The sequence below is a fragment of the Equus asinus genome, chromosome 4 (genome assembly GCF_041296235.1).
Source record: "Equus asinus isolate D_3611 breed Donkey chromosome 4, EquAss-T2T_v2, whole genome shotgun sequence".
Lineage (NCBI taxonomy): Eukaryota > Metazoa > Chordata > Mammalia > Perissodactyla > Equidae > Equus > Equus asinus.
In genome coordinates this window covers 23,954,835-23,973,739 of record NC_091793.1, presented here as the reverse complement: position 1 = coordinate 23,973,739, position 18,905 = coordinate 23,954,835, and the positions used below count along the sequence as shown (strand labels likewise).

General features: G+C 50.8%; 1 protein-coding gene across 1 annotated transcript in view; it reads right to left on the bottom strand.

Annotated features, from left to right (window-relative positions):
* The window catches only part of CIMIP4 (ciliary microtubule inner protein 4), a 20,085-nt gene extending 1,180 nt beyond the window's left edge, over positions 1-18,905 (bottom strand). The window contains exons 1-2 of the mRNA XM_070506930.1: positions 9,285-18,905; positions 7,349-7,493 (exon numbers count right to left, since the gene is read on the bottom strand). Coding sequence (XP_070363031.1) covers positions 7,349-7,493; positions 9,285-9,956 — 817 coding nt within the window. The 5' untranslated portion in view covers positions 9,957-18,905. The remainder of the gene's footprint in view (positions 1-7,348; positions 7,494-9,284) is intronic.

Genomic DNA, 18,905 nt, shown 5'->3' with positions numbered 1-18,905 from the left:
CATCAGAGGACCAAATCTCAAAAGACAGCAAGGATTTGAATGATGAATTGCAGAATATAAAATAAGTAGATGTAATGTTTGAAGTCATGAAAGACAGAGAAAAGGTGTAAGCAAAGAATAAGACACTACCGAGAAAGAACACACAGATTAGTAAAAGAAGCAAGTGGAATATCAGAAATGAAACATATAATAAATGAAAGGTAAGTTCAATGGATAAGAAGCCTGGAATTTGCTTCAAAGTAATCTGGGGCAAGGGTGGACGGGTGGGTGGGAGAAAAGATGAAACAAGCTTGGCCATGTATTAATAACTGTTGCAGCTGGGTGATGAGTACAATATCTATTTGTTAAACTAGCCTGCTTTCCTTTTAAGTTTGAAAATTGACATCGTAACATTTAAAAACAAATTCGATGGACAGGTGAAATAGCAGATTAGATTCAGCTGCGAAAAAAATTGTGAACTGGAAAATCTAGCTAAAGAAATTGACTAGAATGCAGCACAGAGGGGGGAAAATATGAAAACGTTGTTAAAATGAAGGTTCAGTAAGTAGGCCTAACCTATGTCTATTTCGAGTTCTGAAGGAGAGACGGGAGAAGATGGGGTGAGGCAATATTTGAAAAGATAATGGCTGAAATCTTTCTAGAATCGATGAAATATATGAATCCTTAGATTCAAGAATCCTAATTCCCCACTCAGCATAAGCCAAAAGAATTCCTTATGTAGGTACATCCAAGCCAAATTTAGAACAGCAGAGACAAAGAAATCTTAGAAGCAGCCATAGAGAAAAGACAGATTACTTACAAAGAATTATGATGAGTTATCAGAGCCAGAAGGACATGAAGAAATAACATCCAAATGCTGACAGGAAACAATCGTCAATCTAGAACTGTTTACAATAACTGTTTCCGAGAATAAGGGTGAAATAAAGACTTTTCTGAGCCTAAAATTTACCAACAAATAAATCTCACCAAAAAAACTTCTAAACAACATACTTCAGAAAGAAAACAATGATCCCGGAAGGAAGATCTGAGATACAAGAAGGAATGGTAGGCAAAGAAAATAGAACCTTGAAGGAATCTAAATATACATCAGTTATAATAACAGCCTCATTCTTGGGGCACAATAATGATGACAATGATAGCTAACCATTTTTGAAGACTTACCGTGTGCTCAGCACAGTTCTCATAGCTTTACAGAACTTACTCAGTGCATCTTCTCAACAACCCTAAGAAGCATGTTTAACTATTATCTCCATCTTACTGTTGAAGTCACTGAAGCACAGAAAGGTTAAGTCATTTGTTTAAAGTCACACAGCTGCTAAGTAAAAGGTCTAGGACTCAAACCCACATTGTGTGCCTCCAGAATCCACAGCTGAAACTAATTTGCTTATGTAGAATTAAAATTCTGTAAAATAGTCACGCGTAAGCCAAGATGGGGGTGGGGAGAATAAAGTTGAGGCTTTCTAATGTTCTTGTACTGTTCAGGGAAGCTGAAATCTCTTGATGGACTATAGAATGTGTTAACCACACGTGTAAACATGTCAAAATTAACCACTCGAAAAATAGGAAGAGTAAGGACAAAAATTGAATTGGTGGAAAAAAGAAAGCTCACTCAAATCCAAAATAAGAAAAAAAGGAGGAAAAAGCAGCACAAACAGAAAACACAAAATAAAGTCCTAAGAATCAATCTAAATATATTAGCAATTAAAATAAATATAAATGGACTAAATCCATTGATTAAAAAACAAGTGACCAGACAATGGAAAATATTTTCCAGATATATAATATTTAAAGCATACTTTAAAAAAAAGAAAAAGGACACAGAGAGAGAGGATGAACATGAAAGTACAGAAAAAGATACATACTAACCAAAAGCAATTTGGTCCCAGCATATTGATATTAGGCAAAATTGACTGTAAGGCAGAGGCACTAGGAGAAAAAGAAATGACTGCCGTTCATTCAGGTCATGCAAGAATTCTGAACTTGCTGCATCAGAGTAATCTTGAAACAAGTAAAGCAAGATTGACAGAGCTGCAAGGAGAAATCGACAAATCTGCTATCCTGGGGAAAGACTTAGAACTCCATCTTTTAGTAATTAATAGATCAAGCGGAGAATATTAACAAGGAATTAGAAGGTTTGTATAGAAATAATTAACAAGCCTGCTCTATGAGACAAACACAGAATTCTGAACCCAAGAGATTATTTTCAAGAGCGTATTGATCATCTACAAAAATTGATGATCTGCTGGGCTATATGGCAAATCTCCGCAATTTCAAAGGACGGAATTCATCACAGACTGTGTTCTCTAATGACAAGGCCATCAAGCTAGAAATCCACTTTTTAAAAGCAATTTTTATTGTGTTTGTTATTTATGCTTTAAATACTCACATAACAGAATGTTAAGTTAGAAATCTGAACTGAAGCCCTAAGTGTGATAGAGATCAGATATGCAAGTGAGCTGGGAGGCAGACTCCTCCAGATGGAAATTCAAGATAGTCTTCTAAAAGTCTGTCAAAGTTCCCCGCATTCAGGTATAAAATGGTCAGATTTAGAAAATTGGCTAGGAAGTTTTTTGTTTTTGTTTTTGTTTTGAGGAAGATTAGCCCTGAGCTAACATCTGCCACCAATCCTCATCTTTTTGCTGAGCAAGACTGGCCCTGAGCTAACATCCCTGCCCAACTTCCTCTACTTTGTATGTGGGGCGCCTACCACAGCATGGCCTGATAAGCAATGTGTAGGTCCGCGCCTGGGATATGAACTGGCGAACCCCAGGCTGCTGAAGTGGAATGTGCGAACTTAACCACTATGCCACCAGGCTGGCCCCCGCCTGGGAAGTTTCAAGAGAATTTCTTTGGCTTGTTTTGTGCTGAGTCGCCCCTCCCTAAAGTGAAAGCAGTGCCCCTCTCACATTAAATCTAATTAAAGGGGCTTCAGTGGGGTCCCCTGGGTAGGTTGATATAAAGCCTGGGAGTTTGGGGGACACCAAAGCTTGGAACAGAAGGCGTTGGCCTGAGATGGCAGGGCAGAGAGCGTGCCATACTCCCACAGGTGCGTACCCCGCAGGTGCAGAAACAGCTGGACTGTTTCTGTGGACCAGGTGTGGGCTGGTGGGGAGACAACCAGCCTGGAGTCCTTTTAAATTCTACCCCCGATCTGATCTTCCTCACTGCTCTCCTGCTTCTGCTCTTCCCCACTCTATTCCATCCAGTCTCAACACAACAGCCTGATGGATGCTTTGGAACAAGTCACCCCCCTGTACACAATCCTACAAAGGCTCCCAGTAAAAAGGCCAGGAAGAGCCAGTGTCCTCAGCGTTGCCGCCTCTGCTGGGCTGACCTGCTCCCTTCCTTCAGGTCTTTACTCAAACATCACCTGTCCAAGTCTGTCCCAACCGGTCTGTTTAACACTGCTGAGGGGTTCATGCTTGGGGCTAACGCTATAAAAAAAGGCAAAGAGATATTAGCAAAAGCCAAAAGTCAGGTGATGCAGCTGGGAGAAGTACGGGAGGGGCTCCCCAGCTTCCTGGACGGCCCCCCCTTAACCGGGGAGGTGGCACACGGCTACTTATTACTTATTATTCTTTAAATTGCACTTGTATGTTCTCGACACTCCTCGATGTCAATGGCAGTTTTCACAGTTTAGAAAGATCTGCATCTGCACTGGTTTAAGTGCAGGAATACAAGCCTCATTTAATATTAGAAAATCAGTTAATATAATTTGCCGTCGACAGAGCAAAGGAAAAAGTCACATGATCATGTGAATAACTGCTGTATAAATACTTAATGACACTCGACAGCCATTCATAATTTTTTTTTTAGAAATTAACATGCAAACTGAATTAAAGGGATCTCTCCTTAATCTACTAAAAGATGTCCTCAAAATCCTTTTTAATATATTATATTTAATGGTGAAATTTTAGAATCAAGAATGAGATAAAGAGACCTACTTTCCCTGCTTCTATGCGCCGTCGTCCTGGACAAGTCGGCCCGGACAGATGGTATAAAGGTGGGAAGATCCTAGTGGTTAATAATGTGAACTATGGCCCCAGGCTGCCAGAGTTCAAATCCCAACTGTGACCAGTCCTGGCTGTGTGGCTTTAAGCAAGTTATTTAACCTTTCTGTGCCTCAATTTTTCTATCAAAAAAAAAAAAAAAACCCTGCAAATTATAGCACTTGCTGCATAAGGTTCTCGAGAAAAGTAAAATGTATACAAAATACTTAGAGTAGCGCCTGGCACATGTTACATACTCTGCATCAATGTAGCCATCGCCATCATTAAAGAGAAGCGCCGAAGACTCTACAGACGAATGATTGGGATGAACAGGTGAGCTGAGTAAGGCTTCCAGATCAGACATGCAAGTGAGCTGTGGGGCAGACTCCTCCAGATGGAAATTCAAGACAGGCTTCTAAAAGTCTGTCACAGTTCCCCGCATTCAGGTGTAAAATGGTCAGATTTAGAAAATTGGCCAGGAAATTTTTTGTTTGTTTTATACAAGATTTATGTACAAAAGTAAAAATTGCCCCTGCATATGTAAGCAACAAAGTTAGAAAATGTAATTTTTGAAAAGATACCATTTGCCAGAAGCAGAAAGTAAATTCTCTTAAATAAATCTAACAAAAGCTACATAATCTTTATAGAAAAATTTACAAAATATTATTGACGGGTATTGAAGGAAGATTTAAGTGAATGGATCTGCACACGATATTCGTGGATTGGAAAATTGATTGTCATAAAACTGACAAGCGCCGCTAAATTGAGCCATAGATTCCACGTATTTCGATCGTAATCCCAACAGGGTTTTTCATGGAAACTGACAAGTTGATTCTAGGGTTTATAGGCAAGAGTAAAGGATCCAGAATAGCCACGATGGGAGCTGAGGGAGGGGGGTGAGGGCGTTGCAGGGAGATCCCCCAACCAGTATCAGACGACTTATAATACCTTGGAATTAAAAGTGTAGTGTTAGACAGGGGGACAGAGCAGAGAGCCTGGAAACTGAGCCGCGCACACGTGGAAACTCGATGCATAGACAGAGGTACCCCTGCAGGTCCCTGGGGGGCAGGAGGGGACTGTTCAACAAAAGGTGCTGAGATACCACAACTAGAAGGACCTACAGCTAAAAATTCGCAAATATGTGCTGGGGGGGATTTGGGGAGAAAAAAAAAAAAAAGGAAAGGTGCTGAGACAATGGCTAATCCACATAGAGGAAGAATTAAAGTAAATCTCTGCTTCACACTAAAAAGAGAAATCAACTCCAGGTGGAGTAAAGACGGAAATGTGAAAAGCAGAATGAAATATTTTAGAAGACTATGTGAAAGATTATCTTTATGACTCAGCATGGCATAGGATTCCTTCAACCCGCTCCTCCTGGAACCTTCTCTATCTCAGGAAATGGCCATTCCATCCTTCCAGCAGTTCAGGTCAACAACCTCGGCATCAACCTTAATTCCTCTCTCACACACCCCAATCCATGCACTAGCCTATCCTGTCCACTCTACCTTACCCAGATACCCAGAATCCGACAGCATCAGGCATTACCTCCCTGGGCCTCTACATTGCGCAATGGCGCCCTCCAGAGTTGTGCAGTGTACAGCTCTGCTCCCTAGACCAAGCCACCATCACCTGTTGCACCTGGATTTTTGCGGTCGCCTCCTCACTGGTCTCCCTGTTTCTGCCCCAGCTCCCCTATGTCTGTTCTCAACACGATAACTGGCGTGATCCTTTTCCCTGAATCCAACAATGCCATTCTCCTGCTTAAGACATACCTTGGCTTCCCCTCTCACCTTCCAGTGGCCTCCCCCATCTGGCCCGCATCCTCTCTGATTTCCTTTTCAACCACAGGAGCCTCACCACCCCAGAGCAGCAAGCACAAAGGCCACCCTGGGTGGTGGGAGCTGGAGGGATGCAGGTGAGCCACGCTGATGGTTCTGTGCTAAAGGTAACGCTCTAATTGGTGATGCTTGCCAATTTCTGGAGCGCGTGTGTTACGGTGGCCAATTGTAGGATAGCACTGTGATGCCAAGCAGTTCCAGAAAAAATTCAACAACCAACTCTTGTGAGCTGGTGGAAGCTGGTAAGAGCTGGTTCCAGCATGCCCTTGGCACAGTTGCGATTCTCAGGCTGGATGACAAGCAGGGCATGCGCAGACATTTCTTATGCTATTCTTCTGCATTTGTGCAGACATTACCGTATAAGGTTGTATGTAAGAACTATTTGGTGGTAATTGTAAAAGAGACAAGTGGAAGGCCAATTCCTGAGGCCCAGGACAGAGGACAATCTGAGCTGTATTCTCTCTTCCCCTCTCCAGCCCCTCCCCTTCCCCAAGCTCAAAGAAAAGCCCAGAAAGTTCCAGTGGCTGGCTGGTTCCTTGGGTGACGGGGCTCTGAGCCAGGTGAGGAGGTTTGCCAGGCCCCAGGGACTCTGGAGAAGGCCTGAAATGAGGTGGGAGGAAGGAAGGGGGCCAGACAGACTTGCCCATTTGCCGTGGGGCCCAGCTAGAATGTGAGGGCAGAGAGAAGCCCCCGAATGCCGGCCGTGGACCCCCATCCGACCAATCCGTTAAACCCTCGGGGAAGGGTCGCAGCTAAGGAAGTGACTTGGGGCTGGGGAAAGACTGTGGAGTCAGAAGAAAAGCCTCGATCTGAGCTTCAGATCCACCTCCTCCTGCTGAAGGTCCCGGGCAAACAGGACGCCGGCTGACCCACAGGACGCACCGTAGATGTCAGTCTCCAGCCCACCCTTTCCCCAGGTGCTGCCACCACCAGGCTCTGGGACAGAGAGATAATGGCCTGCCAGCCCCTGAGTGCTCGCTGGGAGCCACAGGCCAGGTGCCTCCATTCAGCCCTTCATAGAGCCCTGCCGATGACCCGATGAGGGCCATATCATTGTTATCCCCATTGTCCAGAGGGCAGCTGAGGCTCAGAGGTTAAGGATCCTGCCTGAGGCCACATCCAGTGAGTAGGTGAGCTGATCTTTGAACGCAGAAATCCGGATACTGTCACTATAACTAGTGCCCAGGCCAGAGGTGCCCGGGCCTCCTCTTGGCAGATTAGGACACCCGAGCTGTTTGGGGGAATGATTTGGGGGAATGACAGGCTGACTGGTAATAGGATGCATGGTCTGCTTGGTGGGGACAGACTCTCCATGGGGCTGGACATTCCCAGCACTCGGTACCGGGCCTGGCATAGAGATAGACCTTGGTGGCTGTGAAATGAGCATCTCTGGGGATGTGTCTTGGGGTTTCAGATCCCATCTGAGGTCCAGGAAGGGGTGGACACATAAAGGGCCTTCCCCGCCCGATGCCTTGGGGACCATGGGTGTTCACAGCCCCCACCCTTGCCCTCTGGCCTGACCTTGAAACAAGTTTGACCTCATGTTGTAGCCCAGGTCGTAGTAGTCTGAGAAGATGGAGGACACTTGCGTGGGACTCTGGGTCCTGCTGGGCCACGAGCTTGCCCTCTTCTGGCCGTCAAAGGCTTCGCCAATGGCCCTTCGAGCCTGAGGCGGGAGGGAGGGAGAAGAGACAGGGGTAGCAAAGCAGCGCCAAGCCGATGTCTCCCCTCTGACTCCCCGCTCTGCTCCGCTTCACCACCCCGTACCCCACCCTTAGCCTTCAACCAGCCCCCGAGGCTGGAGAATGGAAGAGCTGAAGGCCCCTCATGCCCTCACCCCACCCTGCCTCCCACATGGGCATCCTCCTTGCATTGAGCACCCTCATCAGGAGAGCTCTTTACGAGGTGATGCTGTTCCTGCCATTTTATAAATGGGGAGCTGGGCCTCAGGGCAAGGACTCCCCATCACACGGCTGGTGAGTCCCAGAGCCCCAGGAGGCCTTCTGGAATCGAAGCCCCACACATGTCAGCTCTAGTGGCTCCTTGCATTTCATCGGGGCCAACTCCTTCCTTGTACCAATGGGGAAACTGAGGCCCAGAGTGGTTGAGCCCAGGCCTAGGAGCCAGGAAACCTGGGTTTGAGTCCCAATTCTGCCATATATCAGCTGCTGACTTTGGGCAAGCCTCTGGATCTCTTTGGGCCTGAGTTTCCCTGCCTGTAAAATAGAGGAGGGGGCGGAACCTGGATGATCTTTGAAGTAGCTTCCAGCTCTGATATCTGCTGGCTTGATACACTTGCGATCTATAGCACAGCTGGACAGAAAACCAGATCCTTTGATCCAAGCCCAGGACAATGATGACCAAAGAGAGAACCAGCACCTTCCTAAGGCCAAGGGGGCAGTGAGAGACAGGGACGTGCAGCCAACCTCAAATCGGGACATGATCCTCCAAGTGGGGCAGACTAGCAGGTGGCTGAGGTCACTGCACCTTAAGATGACCAAGTGGAAGGGGCCCTGGCCCACAGCCTTTCTGACCCTGGATCTTCCACTTGCTCAGTGTGACCCTGAGCAGATCGCATCAGCTCTCTGAGCCTCAGTTTTACCATCTGTTAAAAAGGAAGCAATAACTCCTGCCTGGCCTGCTGCACAATATAGTTGCTATGAGGGTTGAGATGGGGGCTTTGAAAATATGCCTCAGATTGCCAGAGACATTCTGAGGGAGGACCCTTAGCCTGTGACTAGAATGGAAGATAAGTTTTGTCTCAACTTTCAGTTGACCAGTAGTGACAGTATCCAGTGGGCAAAAGTGCTGACATCGATTAGTGATGTCTGCCATGAATGCAGGCTCGGCAAGTTATGGTATGCATGTCACGTGTTTGCCAGCCTGATCCAGTGCAGCTGCCTCACCTTACAGATGTAGAGACTAAAGCCCAGAGAAGGGCAGTAACTTAACCAAAGTCACTCAACATTCAGGCACAGAGCGAGGATGAAAACCCAGGTCTTCTGATTCCTAAACCATGCTGTCCATCCACTCAATGCTGCTTTCTCTTTTAAGGCTTATTCGAGTTAAAAGCATCTAATTCAAACACAAGACTTATAACTGCAAAGTCATGAAGGGCCAGGGCTCCAGAATCCGCTGACCCAGTTTGGGTCTTCATCCCACACAGCCGAGTGAGTTTGGGGAACTTACTGAGCCCCTGTGAGCCTTGGGCCCCGTTGCGTAAGATGAAGGTAATAACAGTGCCTTCCTCCTTGGCGAGAGTAAATGAGCTGCTGTGTGTGAAGACCGTAGACAGTGCGCAGCGCCTGGCACACGGCAGGTGTTCAGTCAACTCCGCTTTCTAAGGATATCATTACAGGGACCCTGTGCTCAAGAGCAGGGGCCTGGGGGTCCTCACTACAGATCTCCATGCCTCACCTTCCCGCCGCCCTTTGCCTCCCGGGCCCCGCCCTGACACCTGCTCCTCAGAGACCAGCTGGTCCACCATGCTGCTCCCAAACTTGTGGCGAATGTTGTCAGGAATGATGCTGCTCCTCTGGCTCAGGCTCCTCGGGCCCTGGGCCCCCACGTCGGGGCCTTCCTCCAGCCTCTGGCGCGGCTGAGGCCCCTCTCGGAAGGAAGCCCTGCTCTCCCTCGAGGACGGTCTGTATTCCCCCTTCTTCAGGGACCCAGGCTGTGGGTCCATGCCGGGGGAGTCCCGGCTGATAGCTGTAGGGGGTGGAGGCCGGACCTCCTCCAGGTGGGCCCGCCCTAGGGGGCTGCCTCCCCGGTGCAGGGACGTCTGCGGGCAGACTGGGGCCTGGAACTTGAATTTGGAGGTGTCCGGGGGGCTGCGGACTGTTCTCCAGGAGTCCATGTCCTGCTGGCCTTCCTTGTTGTTCACACGGGCCCTGGTCAAAGTGGTTGTACCTGAACAGGGAGAGGGAGGGAGGGAAGGAGGCAGACAAGTGCAGACAGTGGAGGGCAGGAAGGGAGACAGCAACGCGGGTGAGGAGGGGGGCGGACGGACACAGAGCCCCAGAGATTCAGAGCAGAAAAGGGGATGGGGACAGAGTGAGGTCATGGGACCCAGAAGCATGCGCAAGAAATCGTGAGACAAAGGGAGAAGCGTCTGAGGGGACACGGTCATCCCACACTGCTTCTGTCGATGGGATCTGTAGCCCAAAGCCTGTCCAGCCCGGAGGCCTATCTGTGTGACCGTGAGTAAGGGATTGGACCTCTCTGTGCGTTAGTGTCCCTGGCTCCATTTGGTTTGTTCCTTTCCCCTCCTTGAACCCCGCAGCAATCCAGTGAGGAAAACCAGCAGCCACGGAAGCTGGCAGAGGGCATTCCTGGGCTTGGCCAAGTCGAATGGCTGGAAAGGACCAGAGCTGGATTTGGGCTCTGGTCTTTGCTCCCCATTCGGAGCTGCTCCCCAACGCCCACTTCCCTCCTCTATCCTCCTGGCTAGTGGGTGGTGTCACTCCAACCGCTTCTGGGCTCTCACACTCCCACCTCTCCCCTCCCCTCCTCCTCCCTGCATTCCTGCTCCTGACTCTCAGGCCCCGGGGGCTTCTCTCTCCCAACCTGCGACGTCCCTTCCTCATTCTCTTCCCCCATCCCTGGCTCCAGCCAGATTGTGGCTTCTTCTCCACCCACGTCTTGAGCGTCCCCCCTCTCAGCGTCTGCCCAGGCTGGTCCTGCTACCTGGAAGGTCAGCCCCTCCTTTTCCCTACGTCAAAATTCTACGCTCCCTCCTCTCAGCTCCACAACTCTGTTCCCTCCACGCATCGCTCACCACCCTGGGTTTTCCCTTTCTCCATCGTTGTGAGCTACAAACCATCTCATTTCCCCTCCTAGATGGGGGGATCATTGAGAGGGGTCCACGAGTCAGACAGTCCTGGACCTCCCACAGCACCCGCTAGAGAGCCCTGTGCATCCGAGACGTGGGTGAGTCCATCAGTGAGCGAGTGGATGAGGAGGTGGCTGCAGGAGCTCAGACCCAGAGAGACCCTGCATTCCTGCATTCTAAGTGTCCTTCCTTCTCGCGTCAGCACCTCTGACATCAGCCTGCATCTGACAGTCAACGGCCCTGTCTAACCAGCAGGGTTTTCTCTTTCTTAGTGACACACAAACGAGCATCTTACGGCCAACTGGAAGCCACTCAAAAGGCACCAGCAGTATACAGATTCTTCCTTACTGTGCAAAACACAGAAGACAGTCCCACACACGGCGCGCCCCCCACATCCTCAACCCCAGGTTACAGCTGTGAGCGTGTTTGGTGAGCTTCCCTGCGAAGCCTTCTAGACGGGTCCTCTAGCCCTCTTGCTGGGCACATAGTTTTGTTCCACTTCTGTTTATAAGTGAGATCGGATCCTGTGTATTGCTTTGTAACTTGCTGTTAGAAAAGTCAACCCTGTGTCTTGGGTCTCTACTTCTGGCAGTAGATGCAGACCTAGCCCTCCTTTCCGACTGCACATGCACGTTAGCCGCTGCCCCTTCTGGTGCCCTCAAGGGGCGGCTGTTTGCCCTCTGAGCCCCTGAGGAGGGCGCTGTAGCGGGGTCATCATCCTCGGGCCTGGCAGATGGGAGGGGCTTAGCAACATTCCTGTCCCTCCCTTTTTTTCTTCCATCTACAAACAGCATGCCCCGAGGAAGCCTTGGCAGGGCCCCACTGTGGGTCTGGAAGCCAAAGCAAGACAGAGGGAGGGGGGAGGGGCCGGTCCCTGCTGCCCCAGAGGGCCCCCCAGAAGCCCTGACGTGCATTCAGTGTGTTCCCGGTCAGCCCTGGTCAGCCCGCCCTACCTGTTCGTGGGCCCAGCTCCATCGATGCTTGCTCTGGGACAGGCAATTCCAAGCTCAGCCCTGTAGACAAAGAAACACACTCCGACGTCTCCGATGACACAGTCTCTGTGAAAGAGGATGAGCTGAGAGCCGGACACGGAGCCCTGAGGGAGTCTGCCCAGCCCTGACCCGAGGGCCCCATGCTGCTTCTGTCCTCTCCGGCACTGTCCACCCCCAAGGAGCCCTGTGCCCATCCACCCATCACCTCTGGCCCTGGGCCCGCCTCCCGAGCCCCTGCAGCCTCTGCGTCTCTGGAAAGCCCTGGCAACTCCCACCACCAGCGCCTCAAAGGCCCTTCTCAAACAGCCTGGGGGCCCTGGGCTCCCTTTCCTCCTCAGTAATCATTTTTTCCGTCTTCTCCCCCATCTGCACCTCCCAACACTCCCCTAGGAGCCCCCAGCAGGCCCCTGGTTATGGGGTGCCTTGCCCCAAGCCCCCCATTCTGGTGACTCTTTGCCTCCCTGCAAATAGGATTTTGTCCATTTACCAGCTGGTCAGTCAAGCTCAAGGGAAGGGAACCAGCTTGGCCAACACAGGAGAACCGGGAGCAGGAAGCCACGCTGGTGTCACCTCGGTCTTTCCTCTGAAGACAGGCCATTGGGCCAAATTTTGGGGGGCAGCTCTGGCATCTTCAAAAGCCTCTGCAGCTTTCAGGTTTGTGATCCTTTTTCCTAGGTGGTCTTTTTCTTACTCATGTTCTCTGAGTCACATTTTTTATCACATTTTTTAAAGTTTTTGTGAATTTTATAATATGAATTAAGATAAAACAATTTATCGTATCATGGATAATTAGTACCTCGACCTGAGTTGCCAGCGTCTTTGTAATAAGGACGCACAGGAGCAGCAAGTTGAAGCTGGAAGGGATCTTTGAGGTTAGCTAATCCAAGCCCTCATTTTACAGATAAAGAAACTGAGGCTCAGAGAGGGAGAGTGACTTGTCTAAGGTCACCCAGCAATTTGGTCTTCTGGTAAGCTCAAAGCAGGTTAAGAACCAGAGCAATTTTATTCTCTTGAAAAATTGCCAAGCAAAACATCCGATTAATTCAACACTCTGACAGCAGCAACTGCCACATTTCGAGCTGTCCGAAGAACAGGCTTATGTGGCCAGGGACTGAGGGTGGCCTCCGGACAGCAGCTCATAAGGAACAGAGACCCTTAGTTCAATGGTCCTCAAAGAACTGAATGAATGAATGTTCCTTCCCCAGTTGAGCCTTGATATGAGGACACAGCCCAGTTGACACCTTAATTACAGCCTGTGGGAGACCCTGAGCTGGAGGACCCAGCCTAGCCACACCCGGGATCCTGACCCATAAAAATGTGAGATAATAAGTTTGTTCTTTTTTTAAGAACATAGTTTGTAGCTGCTAAGCCTTGTGGTAATTTGTTAGCAGCAATAGATAACTAATATCTATTTTGGTACTAAGAGAGGGATACTACTGTAACAAATACCTAAAAATGAGGGAGTGGCTTTGGAATCAAGAAGTAGTGGAGCCTGGAAGGATTTCAAAGAACATGATAAAAAAGCCTGAACTGCCTTAAACAGACAATCAATAGAAATCTGGATTTGGAGGATGCTGCCAGAGAAGGCACAGAAGGAAGTGAGGAACATGTTATTAGAACCTGGAGGAAGAAACGTCCTTGTCACGTAGTGACAGCAACTCAGCGACACTGTCATCTGTGGTACGTGGATGGCAGAACATGTGACTGATGAACTGGGCCGTCTGGTGAAGGCGGTCCCCAAGGAAAGCATTGCAGGTGGCCCTGGGCTCTTCTTGCTGTTTGTAGTGAAATGTGAAAGGAGAGAGGGAAATTGCAGGAAGGACTATTAAGCAAAAAGGAAACAGGACTCAATGGTTTTGGAAATTCTCATCCTCTGCAGATGCCAAAAGATGCTAAAATTAAGAAACGGCTTCAGGGCAGTCAGGAAAATGTAGCTGAGGGCGTGACTGTGCAAGCTTTTGTTAAAACCTTAGAAAGACGAAAGGATCCGAGTATTATTCAGTCACACAAAGGGCCCTTGAAAGAGCTAAGGATACGCCCACCGATGCTCTTCATGGAATGACGGGGTTTCTAGGAAGCTTCCAGGAAGGATGCTGTCGCTCAGCAGGAGCCCCAGTGTCTATGGAGTGAACCCCTATAAGTTTCACAGTTTTTGAAAAAACTCTACCAGCAAAAGTACTACCAGCTTGGAGTGAAAGGGACAGAGACTGTACAATGTTTGGGGGTGCCAGTGGATGCCCAAATTCTGCTGGCAGAAAGCGATCTGAGAAAACTATTCAGATGCAAGCCCATGCTCCCTTCTATTTAAAATAAAATAACTTAGAGAGTGGAAGCACGGGGCCATTAGTCAGAGCTGAGAGCCACGGAGAATTATTTCCAGGCCTTGAAACCAAATCAAGCAAAGTCCAACATTTGCCTGGCTGGAATTCAGAATTGCTATAGGCCGGTGACTCCTGCCTGTCTCCACTTTCCTCAGTTTTGAATAGAAATGTCTATAGCTCTTATCCAATGTCTGCCGCACCATTGAATGTTGGGTGTGTTCAGGGCAGCTGGCTTAGTCCCACAGATCTGCTGATGGAGGACTGAACTCAAGAAACGACGCCCAAGGAGACTCGTCCACACCTGGGCCTGACTTATGGGACCAGGTTCTAGATTTCAAGCTGATGCTGTCATGGGATGAGACTTTTGGAGATCTGGGGAGGAGGTGAATGTACTTTGCCTGTGGAAGGGACGGACATCATGGGGGGCTAGAGGGTGGACTGAGGGGGGCGGTTGCCATGGCTCCCAATGATCCCATTCCTTAGTTTTCACACGCTTGGGGAATCCGCCCCTTGACTGTGGGCTGGACCTACTGACTTCTAACCAATGGAATATGGCCAGTGGGATGGGATGTCACTCCAAGATGAGGTTATCAAAGCCTGCGACTGTCTTGTTCCCACTCTCTCTGGCTCTTCCTGGCTCCCTCGCTCTGATGAAAGCAACTTCCTCTAGTGAGCTGCCCTCTGGAGGGGCCCACACGGCGAGGAGCTGTGGATGGCCACGACTTGGGGGGAGCGGAGGCTCTCAGCCCAACACTCTGCGAGGAACCAAGTCCTGCAGCGTGGGTGGCCTCGGAAAGGGGTCCTTCTCTAGTGGAGCTCTGAGATGACACTGAAGCCCCAGCCAGCATCTTGATCACAGTCTGTGAGAGTCCCGTGGAAGCTGCATCTGTGTTCCTGACCCGCAGAAACTGAGATAACAGATGTTCCTAAGCTGCTAAGCTTGGGGTGATTTGTTACACAGCAAGAGATAACTAATACAGCTCGTATGTTAAGCGTCCTCGCAGCTAGTAGTCTATCCTCACCAGGACTCAGGTGTTCAGAGAAAGTAGTAACTCACCTCTTTCACAGAAGGACAGACTGAGGCTCAGAAAAGAAATGGGACCTCCCCAGGGGGCGCTGAAACCAAGCCCCACATCCTCTGTCTCATGTGAGCCTTCTGCTCCTGTCCCCGTTCCCCATCCCCGGCAGCCCCCTGTCTGCCCCAGTGGCACCCCCCGGTCCAGAGCAGCCTGGACTGGCTGGAACAGAAGTGTGGACTCGCTGCCAGTTTCTGACCTGCAGGGAAAGGTCTGGAGAGACGTGGGTCAAGGAGGGAGGGAGGGAGGTCCTGTCACAGTCCGGGCACTCTTCAGTCACAAGCAACTCTGAATGCGGAGAGACAAGATGGAATCCCATGTCCTGGCGGACCCCTGGCCCACCGCACAGGTGTCCGCCTCACCTCTCCACCCTCTTTCATAACGTCAGAAAGCCCGTGAACCACTCTGGTGTGCGCTGAAGCCGGGAGTGCAGATCCACACTGCAGAGCTGCGGTGGAGACCACCGGATGGTTGCCAGGGAGCAGCCCTCCCCGCCCCCCATTGGAGTCGCCATGGCGACCGCGATACAAAGGGCTCTGTTACCTCAGGGCTGATGGGCCCACCACCCTAGGGAGCGAGGCCAGCGAAAGCCCCTACTGAGCAGGCAGGGGGCCCTCAGGTGTTGTGCACTCTCTCATTCACCCAAAATGTCCCCTGTGCACTCACCATGTCCCAGGTCGTGTGTCAGGCCCAGAGGGCTCTGATGCCATCAAGTGGGAAGGAAGTGGTTGGGATTACAAAGGGTTCAGTAGAGAGAGCGATTAATTCTGTATAGGGAAAAGGAGGCAGAGCTCAGGGAAGGGCCATTTGAGCTGGATCTTGAAGGATGTGTAGGAGCTTAACAGTTTAGAAGGGACTTAAATATTAAAAGCATCGATGTGTTTATGGGCATAAATGTAGGTCAAGGGGAGTGGGGAGGGGAGGGAGAGATGCACCTGGAGTTGTCTGAGCTGGACAGGAAGGGGTCAGGGACCAAGGAGGAAATTAGAGTAGAGGTGGGACACTGAGGGTCTGCTCTCCTCCCCTTGAACTGCAAGGGTTACAGAAGGTTCACAAAGTTGAGGGACTTCTGCAGGCTCAGTCCTGTCTGGCTGCTGCTCAGCTGGGGGTGGGGGTGGGGAACGCCGCCTGCAGGCCCAGCCTCTCAGGTCCTCCCCGGGAAGCAGAGAGCCTGGTTGAACTCGGGGTCCCCAGAGTCTGGGCCTGCTTCTTATGAGAAGAGTGACTTTGGCCAAGTTCTTTAGCTGAACTTTCCTTGTAGGTGAAACGGATATAGCCCACCTCCAAGAGTAAGAGCGAGGACTGAACGAGGGCATTTTTGTGAAATACCTGGCACATTGCCTGGCACAGAGAGACGTCACCTGGAACTCTGAGCAAGGCCTCCAAGTACACCAGACTCAGACTTTTATCCACCTCCACACCTCCCCCGGCTCCCGTCCAAACCACCACTGCGTCTCGCCAGGGCTAACACTCTTGCCTCCCCACTGGTCTCCTGTTTTTGCTCTTGTCACCTGTATTACCTATTGCTGCACAACAGCATTACCACAAACTCAGCTCCCCATGCGTTCCTTCTGGCCTGCTTTCTGTGGGTAGGGGTCGGGGCGTGGCTCAGCTGGGCACCTGCTTTGGAGTCTTAGAGCTGTAATCAAGGTGCTGGCCGGGGCCGCACTCTCATCTGAGGCTAGACCGGGGACGATCTCCTTCCGGGCTCCTGGGGCTGTCGGCTGGACACTGTTTCTCACCGTCTGTTGGACTGACGGCCTCAGTTTCTTGCTGGCTGTCAGCCAGAGGCCACCCACGCAAGAGGGGCATTCAAATCTTATGTATTGTAATCCCAAAAGCGTCATCTACTATGGACTGAACGTTTGTGTCCCCACAAATTCATATGCTGAACTGAACCCCCAAAATGATGGTATTTAGAGGAGGGGCCTTTGGGGGGCAATTGGGTTTAGATGAGGTCGTGAGGGTGGGGCTCCCATGATGGGATTGGTGTCCTTATAAGAAGGGAAAGGGGGACCAGAGCTCCTCATTCTCCACCTTGTGAGGACACAGAGACAAGGTGGCTGTCTGCAAGCCAGGAAGAGAGCCCTTGCCAGGGCCAGATCTGCTGGCCCCTCGGTCTTGGACATCCCAGCCTCCCGAAGTGTGAGAAATACACGTCTGTTATTTAAACTTGTTACAGCAGCCTGAGCTCAGACAGCATCCCATCGCCTTGGCCACATTTTCTTGGTTAAAAGCAAGTCACAGGCCCCACCCACGCTCAAGGGAGGGGACCACATAGGGCGTGCACGTCAGAAGGTGGATCTCATGGGGATCCCCCTGGAGTCTGTCCATCAGATCCCCTTGCAGTCTTTTCTCACCTCAGCAGCCAAGCGATTCTGTTAAACCTTTGTTGGATCATGTCACCTCTCAGATCAAGACCTTCTGGTAGCTTCCCACCTCAACCAGAGTAAAACCTTAAAGTCCTTCCATTTATCTGCAAGGCCCTATCCATGCCCCCACCCCCACCCCTTTCACTGACCTCAGCTCCTCCCAGTCTCCTGATGGCTCCCTTGGCCCCAGCCACGCTGGCCTTCTCTGGTTCTTGACCACACCAAGCACAGTCCTGCCTCAGGGCCTTTGCATAGCCGTTCCCTCTGCTGAAGCTTTCTTTGCCCGGATATCTTTGCCCATGACTTTCTTTTTCACCTACTTCAGCACTCTGTTCATCTTCCCAGACCACCCTTTACAAAATCATCCTAACCACCCCCCCACTCCCCAATCCCCCATCTTTTCTCCCATAGTGCTTGTCACCACCTGACACACTAGATACGTATTTATTCTTTCCCCCAGTGGGATGGAAACCACATGCGAGTGGGGAGGTGACTGTATTCACTGCCGTGTCCCCAGCATCTGCACCAGCGCCCAGCTCACAGCAGGTGCTCAATAAACAAACGTGTTGACCAAGTGATCTCTGGGATTGGAGGAGCAGGAAGAGGAGGGCGAGGAGGAGGAGTCATCCGCCGAGGCCGGCTCTTTGGCCCCTCAAGGCTCCAGTAAGAGACCTAAAGCTGGCATGAGGACTGCATGGAGGTGAAAGGGGACAGCCATCCAGACTGAAGACTAAAGGCTCTAGCCCTCTTCCACTGCAGACCCCAAGGGCCATCAGCCCCCAACCCAACACACCAGCCCCTGAGCCAGCCTCCTCAGCTCTCACTGAGCGCCCAATTGCCCCGATGTCCAGCTGGAGGCTGCGGCATAGCACGGCCGGACTCGGTCCCTGCCCTCCAGGGCTGTGTGTTAACCCAGGAAGGCTGGACGGCAGGAGCAGGGGATCCCCAGTAGGTGGGGTCTGGAGTCATCTCACAGCCCCAAAGGAGGGCTTCGAGAAATGTTTCTGGGAAGCTCGAAACCCAGGCACATGGGGCCGGTCCACCAGGTTTTTCTTCTCCTGTAGCTTCCTGGCTCACATCACACCGCCAGAGCTCTAAGACCCTCCCCGGGCGCTGAACTGCTTCTCCAGCACCTTGCCCCATCGCTCCCAGAATAAAAGGGTCTTATTCTAAGCCAGGAAGGGCACCCAGGCAGAGTCCACCTTCCTTTGGGCTGCTTCTGAGCATCGCCTCTTCGGAGAGGCCCCGGGGCCTTTGCTGTGTGACACCTCTTTGAACGCCCATCTGGAAGGCCAGCTGCACCCCGTCCCATCCCGCCCACCCAGAGGGCTGGCCTGGCAGAGGGGTTGGTGCCTGGCTAGCCGTGGTCTCCCCTCTCTCTGGCCTCCCAGTACCCCTTCCAGGTAGGTCCCAGCACCCTCCGCCTGACGTGGGACAAGAAGCGGCTTCCTTTGCAAAAACTAAATAATCGAGTGGTGTCTTCAGT